The following is a 13,254-nucleotide window of genomic DNA, read 5'->3' on the forward strand; positions in this document are numbered from 1 at the left end:
AAATGACTGGCAGATGTTGTGGAAATTAAGTAACACCTGCCCAAGTGGTATTTGATACCCAGGAAAAAACCACATGCGTGCAACTGATGCAATCTTCAAGACAGAAAGGAACAGCAGGGAACAAGAAATAGTGACAAAATTGCCTGGGAAGAAGTTTTCTTAGCACTTAATAAAACTATTTCTTCAAATGTGCACTCCTTGACAAAAAGTGGCATTTATCGTGTATTTAATTAACACTTATAATTATTCTTGATTACCTATTAGCAGGAGTCATAGTCTAATTGTATTTGAGTGTCATCATCTAGCACACAAGGAAACTTTGTGAAAAATATAGGCAGGATCAAAAGAATAAAGAGTCTTTACTTTTCATCTTTTGCTCTCCTGYTGCCATTGCCTGTAATTTTTGTTGTGTTTTTTTGCTGTGTCTCCATTTAATTGGCAGGATGAGAGGTTTGAAAATTCAGTGCATAGGAGGATACTTTGAAAAATAAGCATCAGGGAAAAGAGAAACATGAATAATTTTTAACAGCTAATTTCTGGCTTTAAAAAAAAAACCCCAAATACATCTGCTCAAAGTCACAAGCAATTTAAATTCAGTTCTCACAGAAAAGAAAGGAAGAAGGAACCTTTTTATTTCGGTATCTGAGCAAGGCCATAAACTACTGTCAGGTTCTGGATCTCCAGTGGTACCAAGGGGCGTGTTTTCACCTGCAGCAAGTGCTAAGTCTTTTCACAATTAGCAAAGCCCTGTGTTTGAAAGGGATTCCAAGAGCATTACAACAGCCTGCTGCTATTTGTATCCCAGAACGTCTCTGACTGACTCCTTTCTGTCACAGAAAAAGAAGATGCAGAGGCAGCTTTTGTTTTTCTAACCTGCTGGATGACTTCAGAAGAGCTACAACATAATCCAAAAGTTTCTTAATTCCAAAAACATGCCCATCAGACCACAAAGACTTTTCTAATGAAGAGACAAAGAGAATCTCTGCTAGATACTCTTTCCCTGGCAAAGCCTCCATGCAATTCCTCCTGTTTAAGGAGAGGCACCCTCCAAGTTCAGTATCAACCTCGTGGAACAAGGACACAGGAATGGAGCAGCAGAAGCCTCCAGCACTAAAAGACTGTCTCCACTTTTATTTTCTTGTTTCCACTTGCATAATCACRCTCCCATCCTCACTGCACTAAGGCAGGAAACAAAATCCTTTTTTGCATCTCAGACTGCACTTCCCTAAGGATGGGAACTGCCTCTGTGAAAGCTGAACATGACTGCTTTAATTAGATGACTACGTAAATTTTTCAGTGTGTTTACCTAGACACTTAATCTTTGTACAGTTCAGTTTTCCAGAGCACAGAGTAAAGCAACATCAGAGCATCTTCCCTGACCCCAGGCAGAAATAAGTGCATATTACCATCAAGTACTTAAGACTTCTAAAGCTTTTAAAAGTTTTACCAGGCACTCATCTGTACTGTAGAAAAGCTAAACATCTAGTCTGAAAATATTTTTATTAATAGGAGAATAGGAGGAATAAATTCTCTGGAGATTATTCAGGAATCAGATGATGAGGTGTGGTTGTGTACTGGATTTGGACTCAAATATCTATGATATTACAAATACAATTATTACAGCCCTGTAAAACCAGTGCCATGCTGTATTATTTTCTGTATTTAACACTGTCTTTGACACTAACATTAAGGGGAATTACTCTGACTTTAGTGTCAAGATACAGTTCTGGATAGATCACAGCTGAACRTAGCTGCAGTCATAAGCAAGCAGTGTATTTTATTTTAATATACCGATCAAAATGTGACAACTCAGACAAAATGAGTGATGCTGGGCACCACAAAATCACGGTTATTCTTTACAATATTTGTAACTCAAATCAGACATGAATGTATCAGCAAAATTTAAAAATCTCAGTGAGAGTCTTTTCTCCATAGACTTTTCCCCTGAAATTTTCTTACTGAAGTAATACTTTTCATTAACAGCTGCTGTATAGTATCATTTAGGGGCAAAATGGGCTTCTAAGCCATTTTTTTTTCCATACAGCTTGCATTGTTAGTGTAATACCTCTGCAACACTGTAGTCGCTTAAGTGGATGCAAATCCAAAGGCTGTCTAGGTGAAGATTCAGAYTGCAAAAGCAGGTTACTGCAGCAAGCCATAGGAAAGTTAAGAAACACCTTGCACTGCAAGTACTGATATCACAAAAAAGCCAAAAAACAAACATAAGCTTGTGCATAAGCATTTCAACTATAATTCTACTGAGGTAAAGGATGCTTGTGCATTAGGACAAACATAACCCAAATATACAGATAATTTTGCTTTGGAAAGAGGCAAATGATTTTGTTATGTGAAGATTCCCGGTGGTACCATTTATTTTTTCCATTATTTCAAAGCCAACTTACTTTATCCTTAGAATAGCCTCCCTGTTCTCTGAAGGCAACTTGTACCCAATTTCCCTATATTACCAAACATTCAAAAAATAMTTTCAAAATTCTTACAAGCAAAACACAGAAAAACAGTGTTGAATTGTTAAAACATGCTTGTATGCAATACACCAAAGTGTGTATTTTTATGTTAAAACACTTGTATCTGAATGTAACTTGGTTCACTCATAAAAAGCTCTGATTAGGTCATTCAGAGAAAACTCTGCTTGCTTAAACACTTTCATTTGTTACAGTTAAAAGATCTGATGGCTATTCTGCAGAAAGGTTTTGSTAGCTTTTACTGCCTGCTTCCTAATTTAATTTATACTGGATTGCTACGGAGAAAGGGAATTTAGTCCAGTTCAAATCCTTACGTATTTGCTGAAGGCACTTAAGGTTAGAAAATCACATTTTTGCMAAGGTTAATTGGTACTTTATAAAGGAGCAACTTTGACTTGGGAAACAAATGATAAAATATTAGGAATCTTTTAGCTCCCTCTGCTGCCCTAATCCTTCACTAAGCCGCCTTCTAAAGTCTGTCAAAGACACCAAGCAACCAGGCAGCCCATTAATCCCTTTTTAAGAAACACTTGGCATATTTAGCATGCCCAGTACTAAGATCAATACACAAGGAGAAAACTCTGTAAAGTTTGTGATTTGTAAACTATGTGATTTACCATTGTCTACGCATTTTATTATTTCCTTTCTTTCTCCAATATCTGTAGCAAGTTAGACAATGAAGAACATGTTCMAATTTGGATGCCAGTTAAGAAAATGGACAGCTCTCGCTCTCCAAAGAACTTGAAATCTGCAATTCCTGCTTATATAAGAAAGAGCTAAGGGCACTCACTGCCTGGAAACATTTATTCCTCCTTCCTCTTAGTTACAGATCAACTTCCATGGTACARACCAACGTTAGTAAAAATCCTTTTTTAAATTCAGGGAAAGCCCAGACCTTGCCAAAGTAGGCCATCTTTCTTATTAAAATGCAGAAAACTTAACTGCCTCATTCACAACTGCAAGGGGTCAAATCACAGTTTACACAAACTATACAGGATCCATCAGTGGTCATGAAAAAACACTTGGTATTTGTCAATCTGGTACTTTCCATTTCTTAAGAAGYCAAGCTATTACTTGCACAAGAAAAAGAAATCAGGAAAGTTTGTGAATGCATTTTTCTTTTAACTAARTCASTCTTTATTACAAGATTTCTCTATCRGTTTGGGAGGACAACCAAATTCAACTCATATCCACTTTTCTCCCCCTGCATTCCTCCTGGAACCATCAACACACACCACATCAACTATGAATTGAAGATTCATCTTATTAAATCTCAAGCAGAAAAAAGCAGCTATAAAAACATGGATGTTTTCTTAGAGGGAAAGAAAGCCCAGGCCATATCCTTGAAAAGAAACTAWTCATTTATCATGGACTTTTACTGTCCTTCAAAGTGCATCACACTTGGGTATTTGCCAGTAATCAAACTTWCCCAAAGAAAGGCTGCCCTTCATAAAAGCAAAGATGAGAGATTTTATCTGAAATTTGAGAAATTCATCCTATTAATATGCACTTTCTTTTCCAATTTATGATCCTGGCCAACTCTTCATATCTTAGGTAATAAAGGATCACTGTTAGAATAGCTAAAACACATTCCAAGCTTTCTTCTGGGCACTTTTTAAAAGGATGAAGCAACATGCATACAAAGAATAACATTAAGATGAATACCAGTSCTGCATTAAAAGGAAAAAAAAAATATTATTGAGAATTCTGAGTGCTAAGATGCTTTTTGCTTCATCAAAACCAGGGGAAAAAAATAAAAAGAACATCTGTCTGGGGACAGGCAGGGTCTTCACAGACTTGTACTTGGCACACGTTGCAGTCTTTGCTGCATAAATATCACATGAGGTGCTCCGGGAAGAAATTCCTGGTTTCAAGCAAYTACCTAATTGGGAAAGTCACTCTCAATTTTCCGGTGACATTTCCAGCATTGTACCATACTTTCATCCTTAATACCTGTGCAAACCAGCAAGAAGAAATGAGAGAAGCCCCTTTCCTCCTCCCAGTTCCACCAGTGTTCCCTAAAGCTTGGAAGGCCACAAAAAGCAGTGTGTAATAAATAAATAGTGCTCAGGCAGCCAAATTCATGTGTTTGGAGATCATTCACAGTGTTCACCAAGCCTTTCACAGACAATTCAGACATTTCCCCTTCCTGCTTCATCTCTTAGCACCCAGCAAATGCAAGAGGTCAGACATCCCAAGGTRAATTCCAAGCAATGGTCAGTATAAAACATCCACGCATTTAATTAAAGATTTCTAGACTATAAGCAAATAAACAGCATTGTTTACAGTTTGTTTCAATATAAAGCACAATAATACCTTAATTAGAGATAACAACTTTTCAAAATGCCAAAAACATTTTGAATTTTTCAAATTACCCACAAAATGAACACATTTTATTTTTGCACTGTGACACTTCCAACTGTTCTGCCAAATGTATACTACTATAATTATGCTTTGCAATCACCAGCATCACCGGAGAGGGGGACAAAGAACAATATAATCAGTAACTAATTAATCTTTCACATGCCTTGATACCATTTATCTCCAAGGGAAGAATCCTAAATGTTATTTTACAAATTGTGAAGTGAGTTTAATATTAGCATCTCAGAGTGCCTCAAATCATGGCCTTATGCCTAAGCCTAATTCACAGTTACTGGTGGAAGTTAGACACCAGAATTTAATACCTGGCTTTTTTAAGGGAGTCTTCAAAGGCAGAGCGTTGAAATGTGCACAAAAATATAACTGCAAACAGCTTTGGGATTAAAAGCAAATATTCAATTTAATATTTAAGAAATCATCAAAGGGGATCATAGGTACCTCAGAGACAAAATCACTTACTCAGCTACATTAAGAGAGAACTAATTGCTCCCAAAGTAACAGAAACAGAGATTTTCCTGCATTGAGTATCACCTGCAGTTTAGCTGTACTACTACCACACTGCCATAATTCACGGGCTGTAGTAAATCCAGTGATGCCTGATCACTTTGCCTAATTTGCATGATTAGCTCCTACAAACAAGTGTGCAAGTTACCTGGAGGCACAGGAAAGCAGTCCAACTCAAACAGCATTGTGCAGGCACAGTTATTTCACTTCCAAAAGCACTCATGATAATCCATGAACACCACAGAAAAAGTTGTGTGCAACCCTGTGCATGTGTTCCCAATGTGAGCATTTCAGTTTGAGCTCAGCACCACTCACATTTCAAAAACTGAATTTCAACAATTCCCATCCCCTCTTTAAACAGGAATACAGACAGTGATGGAGTGATGTATAGCACCACCAGAATGGCACTTTAKGGACAAAATAATGTGTTAATGTCTGCCCATCACACGTTATGTTCAACAATTCATGAAAATATATGTAATTAGTAGTAGCTAGCAATTAAATGCAGGCTATTTTTAAGTGAACTTGCAATAGAAATAAARTGCATCTTAAAAATATTCKCTTCTAAGSRGAGTAAATGCAGCCTGTTTTTAAGTGAACTTGCAATAGAAATAAAGKAYATTTTAAAAATATTCTCTTCTAAGGGGAAGTTCAAAAGAATAAAGCTATTGACAAACTGATGAACAGAAAATCTGACCAAGAAGATAAACCACCTTTAATAGTTCTACAGCTCATTACATTCCCTGAGATTTGTAAAACATCACACATGTTTACAAAATATAAAATATTTAGGTTGTGTTATGAAAGGCAAATATATCAGAGAGCAACTGTGCATAATTCYTTTTTCAACCTGAACAGGACCATAYGTAGAAARAAGCCATYATAAAACAAACCAACCTCCCTAGTTTTCATCTCTTTTTACGTAATTTGCAATTACAAATCAGGGAAATGTGTTTACAAGCCTCAAAGAACATTTCAACATAGAGACACACAAAAGCAAAACAGCTTGAACATTTTAAAGAGACAAATTGGGTCCCCATAACTATGAAATTTCAAGCATGTTTCCATATCCATTGTTTCACCCCTCTCCTCCTGATCATCTGCCTGGCCTTCCCACTCCATTTTTCCAACCTGGCTATTTGATAAATGGGATTAAGGAAGCAGAGGTGGCAAAAAACCACTTTTTCCCCCTACATTACTTTTCAAGTGGATCAGTTCCTTACACTGCACGGCCACGCAGATTTTACCATAGGACGCAGTGAATTGTGCAGGGCTGGGAGGAACAAGCCAGACAAAAGGCACTGATTAAACAGAATCACTGCTTGTGAGCCTGGGGGAAGCCACTGCTATTTCAGTCACAGTGGCTGCTGCTCTGTCACCTCTGTCCCTGGCAATGTCCCTTCCCACGTCATCACAGATTTCTTGCCTCTTACGTTGTTCTTTGCTCGATATAATAAGCTTGTAAGGAGGCTGAGATTGCACTGAGTGGGCTGAGCTGCTCTAACTRCTGGCTGCCACCAAAAGGGACAGGTTTGTCATTCCTCTTCACAATTTGCCAATTCAGCTGACTAACACAGGCCAAAGAAAAGAAAAAAAAAAAGGTTTATATTCTGCATTTTTTATTGAAGAGTTGGATACAGAAACTTGAGGATGGCGAGCTGAGACTGGGGGCAGAGGAGCATGCACACTCCTAGGTCATTTTTAGCTGATCCAACTGCAGAGATGCACAGAAAATGGGGCAGCCTTCCCAATTTCATCTTCCTCTGCAGTCAGTTCCCCATTTCTCTGAGCAGGGGTTAGTTTCCAGTGAACAGGTTCAACTGGCCACTTGGCCAACCAGTCTAGGGGGGACACAGTAACTGTATGGACCTGGCAACCATGGGTGGACTTGGCCGGTTTTGGAAGAGACTGATGAGCAGATTAATCACCCAAACCAAACATGGAACTTCACCCTTACATGAAGTGTCCCTTTTTCTGGCTACATTAGGCCAAACAGGTCCAGCAACCCCCACTGAGCTTTTCCAACTGCCCCTTCTCCACAACTGCTCTGTCAGCTGAACAGTGATCTGGACTGAGGAATTTACCTAAATGGAAAATATAACAACAAAAGGTTTTTTTCTATGAGTCAACTTCTCAGAGTAGCTCATTGTAGGGTCACACTCACATTGGCACAAAGAAAGGGGAAAAAATCCCCTGCCAGGGACTGCTCACACAACACAACCGCTGGGAAAGGGTTTCAAGACTCAACATGTGGAGGAGCAAAGGTTTTCACCTTGCCCTGCACATGATGCAAAGATCATGTGCCYACCAGTCTCTACACTATGTCCCATCCTGTCAAAAATAAGCTAACTATTTCCTTGCCTTTTAGGGATAGACTAACATTTTAATATAAAAATTCATTTAGTCCAGACCATTCATGTATATTCTTAAAAACACCTTACCCCTCGATTTGCTTTCATACCAGCTGTAAAAGCCTATTTGGAGAGAATATCAGGAACACACAATTCAGCATTTGTGACTTAAGGTAAAATGACAGACCCAAATGATTACAACTCCTTTCACTAGAATTCAGGCTATTCTTATWAACATTCATTAAAGTTTTGGGGTCTCCTGCAATTTTTGTTTTGCTTTCATTTGACTYTTTACTTCCTTTCAAGGATCAGATACAAGCTGTTAAATCAATCTGTATGAAACAAGCCAGTAGAGAAAGACTCCTGAGAGCACTATGTAGTCATCTTGCCCTTTTGCAATTGTTGTTTTATATAAATCCACAATCTTTTACAGTGTTTGGGTAGAATGTTGTAAAATGCTAAGATGAAAGCCAACTCAACTGCAGAATAGGTCACAGACTCGTTTCTTTTATTTGTCTAGATCTGTTTTCACCAAAGAAACAGCATTTATGCWCATTCAATGTTATCTCAACAGGAGCTGCAACTCAATTAAAAACACACTGAACGACCAAAAGAAGGGTTCCAGTCTCCAGAAATATCAGTAATCCACAAAATTAACACAGTTAACACTAGAAATTGAAATGTCCAACCTTCAAATATGCGATCCAGACGTTGCCGCTTCACTTTGTGTTTGTCCATCAGAGACATAAGAGTGGAAGCTCAAAGAACGTCCCCACACAGCTTGGTGATGATCTCACAGCAGCCACCAGGCAGAAATGCTCAGTCCTTTAGAAGTTTTTTTTCCACCTGCAAACAGAAAGATAAACTTTAAAATACATAATTTTTTGGGCTGTCCAGAAAGGTGATCTGTATGTAATTTAAAGAGTTTTAAAATCTCCATGCATATTAAAGCATATTAGATAAATTGGTATTTCACAGCAAACTGTCTTCTAAGCACAGAGATAGAAAGTACACAGCAAAACTCGATCAAGCCAGTATAGAAATGCTCCAAGACAGCTGCTGTTTTCTGCCTTTTGACTGTCAAATTATTTTCTTCCCATTTCACTGAGGAAACCACGATCTAATGCAGCTATCTTGGGCAGGCACAGATCCATAATTCCCGTAACAGGACAAAAACATGTTCACTTGAGCTGAAACTGGAAAGCCACAACTTTGCATCACAAAGCTCACAGCGAGAGAAAACACTCCTTTCATTCTTAACTTTCCAGCTCTTGATGATAAAGCAATCCAGAGTTTCARCCTGGAGGTTGAAGGAAACCAAGTCAAGGGGCACAGACGCGAGGGAAAGCATCCCGGTGACAAGAGAGAATGCCAACATCTCTATCAACCAAATGGCATTTGGAGCAGGTTTATGCATGACTGGGCAAAGCTCTTTGGCAGCAAATACAGCCAGGCACTTTTCAGATACCGTGGAGCTGGGCAAGGCAGCGTAAGGGCATTGCAACAAGCAGSCTGCATTTTAAGCCAAACCACTGAGAAGCAGGAAGGGGGGATGGGGAGACAGCAGGAAAAATCCCTCAACAAGAACCTAATCATAGCAGGAGAATAWAAAATGCACATGAGCAAGTGGACAGAATAAAATGAAGGATACAGATGCTCTAAAAAGCATAATCAGAGCACCAATTTTATTCACTTTTAAATATCTGAGTAGGCTTTGAGAAACAAACTCAGAGCACWGTGCATTACAAGCACTGTGCACACTAAAATGAGCCAAATAATCCACCTCCCTGTTTCTTTTTATTCCTGCCCAACAGCYTTCAACATCACTGGATAGGATTAAATGGCCTTACAAGTGACTGAACCCAGAAATCTGCTTGTTCCTTTCTAGAGGCTGAACTTCCCTAAAACCAAACACAGGCACATTTCATTAATGAATGATCAAGATTCATGCACTTCGAATGAAATTATAAAGAAAAATACTTTGAGTATCAAGAACTGCACACTTTCATTTAAAGTATCTTTACAGTACTGTCCTGTTTGGTGAATTGGGACTTTTAACAAAATTCCTTCTTTGTGTTTGTTGTTGTTGTTTTTTGTTTTTTTTTTTCACTTAAAATGGAGTTAATGTATAACATTCATCATGCTTTTAACATTTTTTTTTTTTTTTTTTCACTTAAAATGGAGTTAATGTATAACATTCATCATGCTTTTAACACTTCATTCAGTCTCAACCTCTTCACTTCCCCTCCGCACCTCTTTATCCTCAAATTCAAGATTCTTCTGCTGTTTTGCATAGTGTCTGATTCCAATTGAATATAACATCCCATCATGAAGGGGAGAAGAAACATTGATGAGGAATGCAGAATCCCATTTTTTTACTTTTTTTAGAAACAAACAATGCTGCCATTTCAGAAATTCACTTTTACATTTTCCAACATTGATATTCTTCCAAAACACAATGTTCTTCAATACAGAACATGGCTTTTCTATAAGATGGCACAAGCATCAAATTTTACATGCATTTTATAATCTTAAAAGCCAAATATATCAGTATATAACTACACAACCACCAGGCTTTKCTTAAGCCAACACCCCAAACCTGTGCACAGGATCAGCCCTTAACTAGTCTTTAATTTATTTGCTTATCACTTCTGTTTTATAATCTACCTCCTTCAATTATCACATAGAAAGTTCTAAAGCATAAAAACCAAACCAGAATATAATGAACATTTTAAACATGAGCCTTGCTTTAAATTTTTATAGCTTATTTAATTTCCCATCTTGTAGAAACATACATGCCTGCTGGCCTCCTTGTTCTGTTTTGTTTATTCATTCAGCAGAAGATTTTTCCACTGTAGTCACTCTGCATACAAAGCTGGATGACAGCTGTAAAGAAGAGACCATCTGTAACTATTGACCTACCACTGAAAGTGTCACCAGATGTTTTCTATCTGTCTGCAGTTGCTTCAAAGAGTACCATATAAATCAAGTATTTTCTTGCTTTTAAACACTGTTTTAAAATTATTTTATTGATAGTAAGTTGTCATAAATTTTTTAAAAAATTGAGCAGAAAATTATTGAATGTGTTAACACCATTCTAAGYTGAACACTCATATGGTTTTATTACACATCATGTTCCAACAGAAAGAGCAGATGATGATATGGGAAGTGCTTCCCAGGAAAACAAAAGCCTTATAATTGTGGAAGYGTTAGTTACTGCAATTACTAAACCACAACATGAATAATTGTAYTTGAGAAATTTGCTAAATGATCTAAAATCCTGAACACCAAATATCAAASAGTATTTAAGACCAGACTTCTGCAGTTCAATATTTCAAGATTGTGAGAATTCAGGAGATTTAAGATATAGTGCTTATCCTATGTCAAGCAGTATCTATAAAGCCATCTGAGATATCATCARTGTACAGAACCCTTTTGAGCAGAACACATTTTAGATCAAAATACATGCCATTGAAAACAATATTACAGTTTTTCCTTCATTTAAACAGATGATTCTAGAGTATTTTTAAAAAGAATATGTSTCTGGGTATTGCTGGAACATTTAGCTCTTTCTTACAAAAGGAAGAGCATTACTCTGAGACTTTGAGATAAAATGAAAAATGATTCTCCAAAGTATTTCCAGCAGAGAGAGCAAATCYTACAGGCTAAAACAGAAATGATAAACAAGTAAGTCAACTTCTAATTCAATTTTCAAAACAGATAATACTGTAATGAATAAAGGATAAAACACTAGCTGTGAGTGAGAAGATTTGAAGGAAGGCATATTCAAAAACYATGATCTCTCCAGAGAAAGAGGACAAAAAGGAAGAAAACTAACAAATTAATTTTTTAAGACAGCAAAACAGTAGGACAATTACACACACTCCGTGTATGTGTGGGTTGTGACAAACTCCTCAAGATCAGGGAACAACTCTCCTCAAATCCAAAAGGTTGCAGCATCCAGTGCTGGACCTTTCCCTTTGCATCAGTCTAGTGGGAGAGTTTTGCATGGACCAGACTGTTTTTCAACTAGATTTGAACAGAAAAACTGCATCACCTCACATTAGTTACTCCTCTCTCAAAGAGATCCAGAGTATCCTCACTCACAGGCCATGAACTGCAAAAGGCTGATTTCTATCATTGCCTCACTGTCAAATSAGACTGAGATTTGTAATCAGAAGATGAAGCATAAGAAATCCAAAACAGAAATGAAATTCAGAAAACCAACTCACAGATCGTTAGAGAGTAACGATCTGTCATGAAGATCTGTGTTACCCTTGGGAATCTCAACCTTCACTTAACTTACCCATTCTAACTTAACGCTCCTGTGTCTAAAACTACAGTGACTTATTCAAGCTTTTTGTTTTTTTTTCTACTAACAACTACTAAAAAATATAATATAAGGCCATCACAAGAAACATCCTAAATTTACATTCCAAATTTCAGTGCCACCAGTTCTGAGGATCAAAAATTGGATAAATTTCCAAGACCACCCAGACTAGCACTTTACTTCTCCTTCGTTCCTATCCAAACTGATGACATCTCTATTTTCCATCACACCTCACAAGCCTTGACATGGTCATTCTGCACAGTCCTGGAAGCAATAAGTAAATATAATCAAAGTGGTTTTCCTCATGTTAGAAATACCTTAATTATCCTAAAAAATTGTTTTGCAGTAACTTCATGTTTCAGTTAGTAAACTGATCATTTAACCCAACCCTTCTGCCATGGGGAGGGACACCTTCCACTAGACCAGGCTGCTCAAACCCTACCCAACATGGCCTTGAACACTTCCATAGGGAAGTCTCCACACCTCTCCAGKCAATTGTTCCAACATCTCATCACCCCTCACTATAAAAAAAAAATATCTTCTTTACATCAAGTCAACCACACCTCAAAGTTATTACTGAGAAATGGAAATGCATCTAAATTTCAAAATATTTCTGTAGTACAAAACAAAGTACCTTGTGTTTCGCAAAAGAGGGCATATAATTGTGTTGCTGAAGAGCAGAAAGTAAAATTACGTAAAAAATGCTAAGAAATTTATTTTATTTGAACATTAACTTAAAGATGTATTTACTCRGTAAAGAGTGACAAGAAATGTGTTCTAACTCTGAAGAAAGGAAAAATTAAGTTTTTGATGTAAGAAGCACTAGTTGAAAAATATCTACAATTTGTAGTTGAACCTTTCTAATGTCAGTAGCAGCAGTTCTATACAAAATAGAAATTTTGGATCATAGGACTGGTGTTTCATAATGGAAATTAGGTATGTCTCAAAAGTATACMGTGTCCTACACCTAAACATGGAATACAACTGAAAGATTAATATCTGAACATTTTTTCTYTCTATATTTCTTTTATAAAAGTATTATTTAACAGTACTTATCAATTGAAGCTTGAAAAATTTTTGATTAAGGATATAGAAGAACCTCAAAAAGGAGAATGAATAAAAGAGGACAAAGGCTTTAGTTTGGCTGTTTCTTCAAAATTCAGCAGGTACTGCTACAACACTGGAACATCCTCTTCAGAAGTTCTGG

General features: G+C 37.2%; 1 protein-coding gene across 3 annotated transcripts in view; it reads right to left on the minus strand.

Moving 5' to 3' along the window:
- Nucleotides 1-13,254, minus strand: part of CTBP1 (C-terminal binding protein 1) — a 235,048-nt gene that overhangs the window by 172,769 nt on the left and 49,025 nt on the right. For 2 of the 3 annotated variants that reach the window (XM_057376207.1, XM_057376206.1), the window contains exon 2: nt 8,407-8,563. In XM_057376207.1, the coding sequence (XP_057232190.1) occupies nt 8,407-8,464 (58 nt within the window). In that variant the 5' untranslated portion in view covers nt 8,465-8,563. Of the gene's footprint in view, nt 1-8,406; nt 8,564-13,254 lie in introns of those variants that run through there. The other variant, XM_057376211.1, reaches the window with a different exon arrangement.

The sequence above is a fragment of the Malurus melanocephalus genome, unplaced genomic scaffold (assembly GCF_030028575.1).
Source record: "Malurus melanocephalus ecotype Western Australia unplaced genomic scaffold, MMel_1.1 scaffold_274, whole genome shotgun sequence".
Taxonomy (NCBI): Eukaryota; Metazoa; Chordata; class Aves; order Passeriformes; family Maluridae; genus Malurus; species Malurus melanocephalus.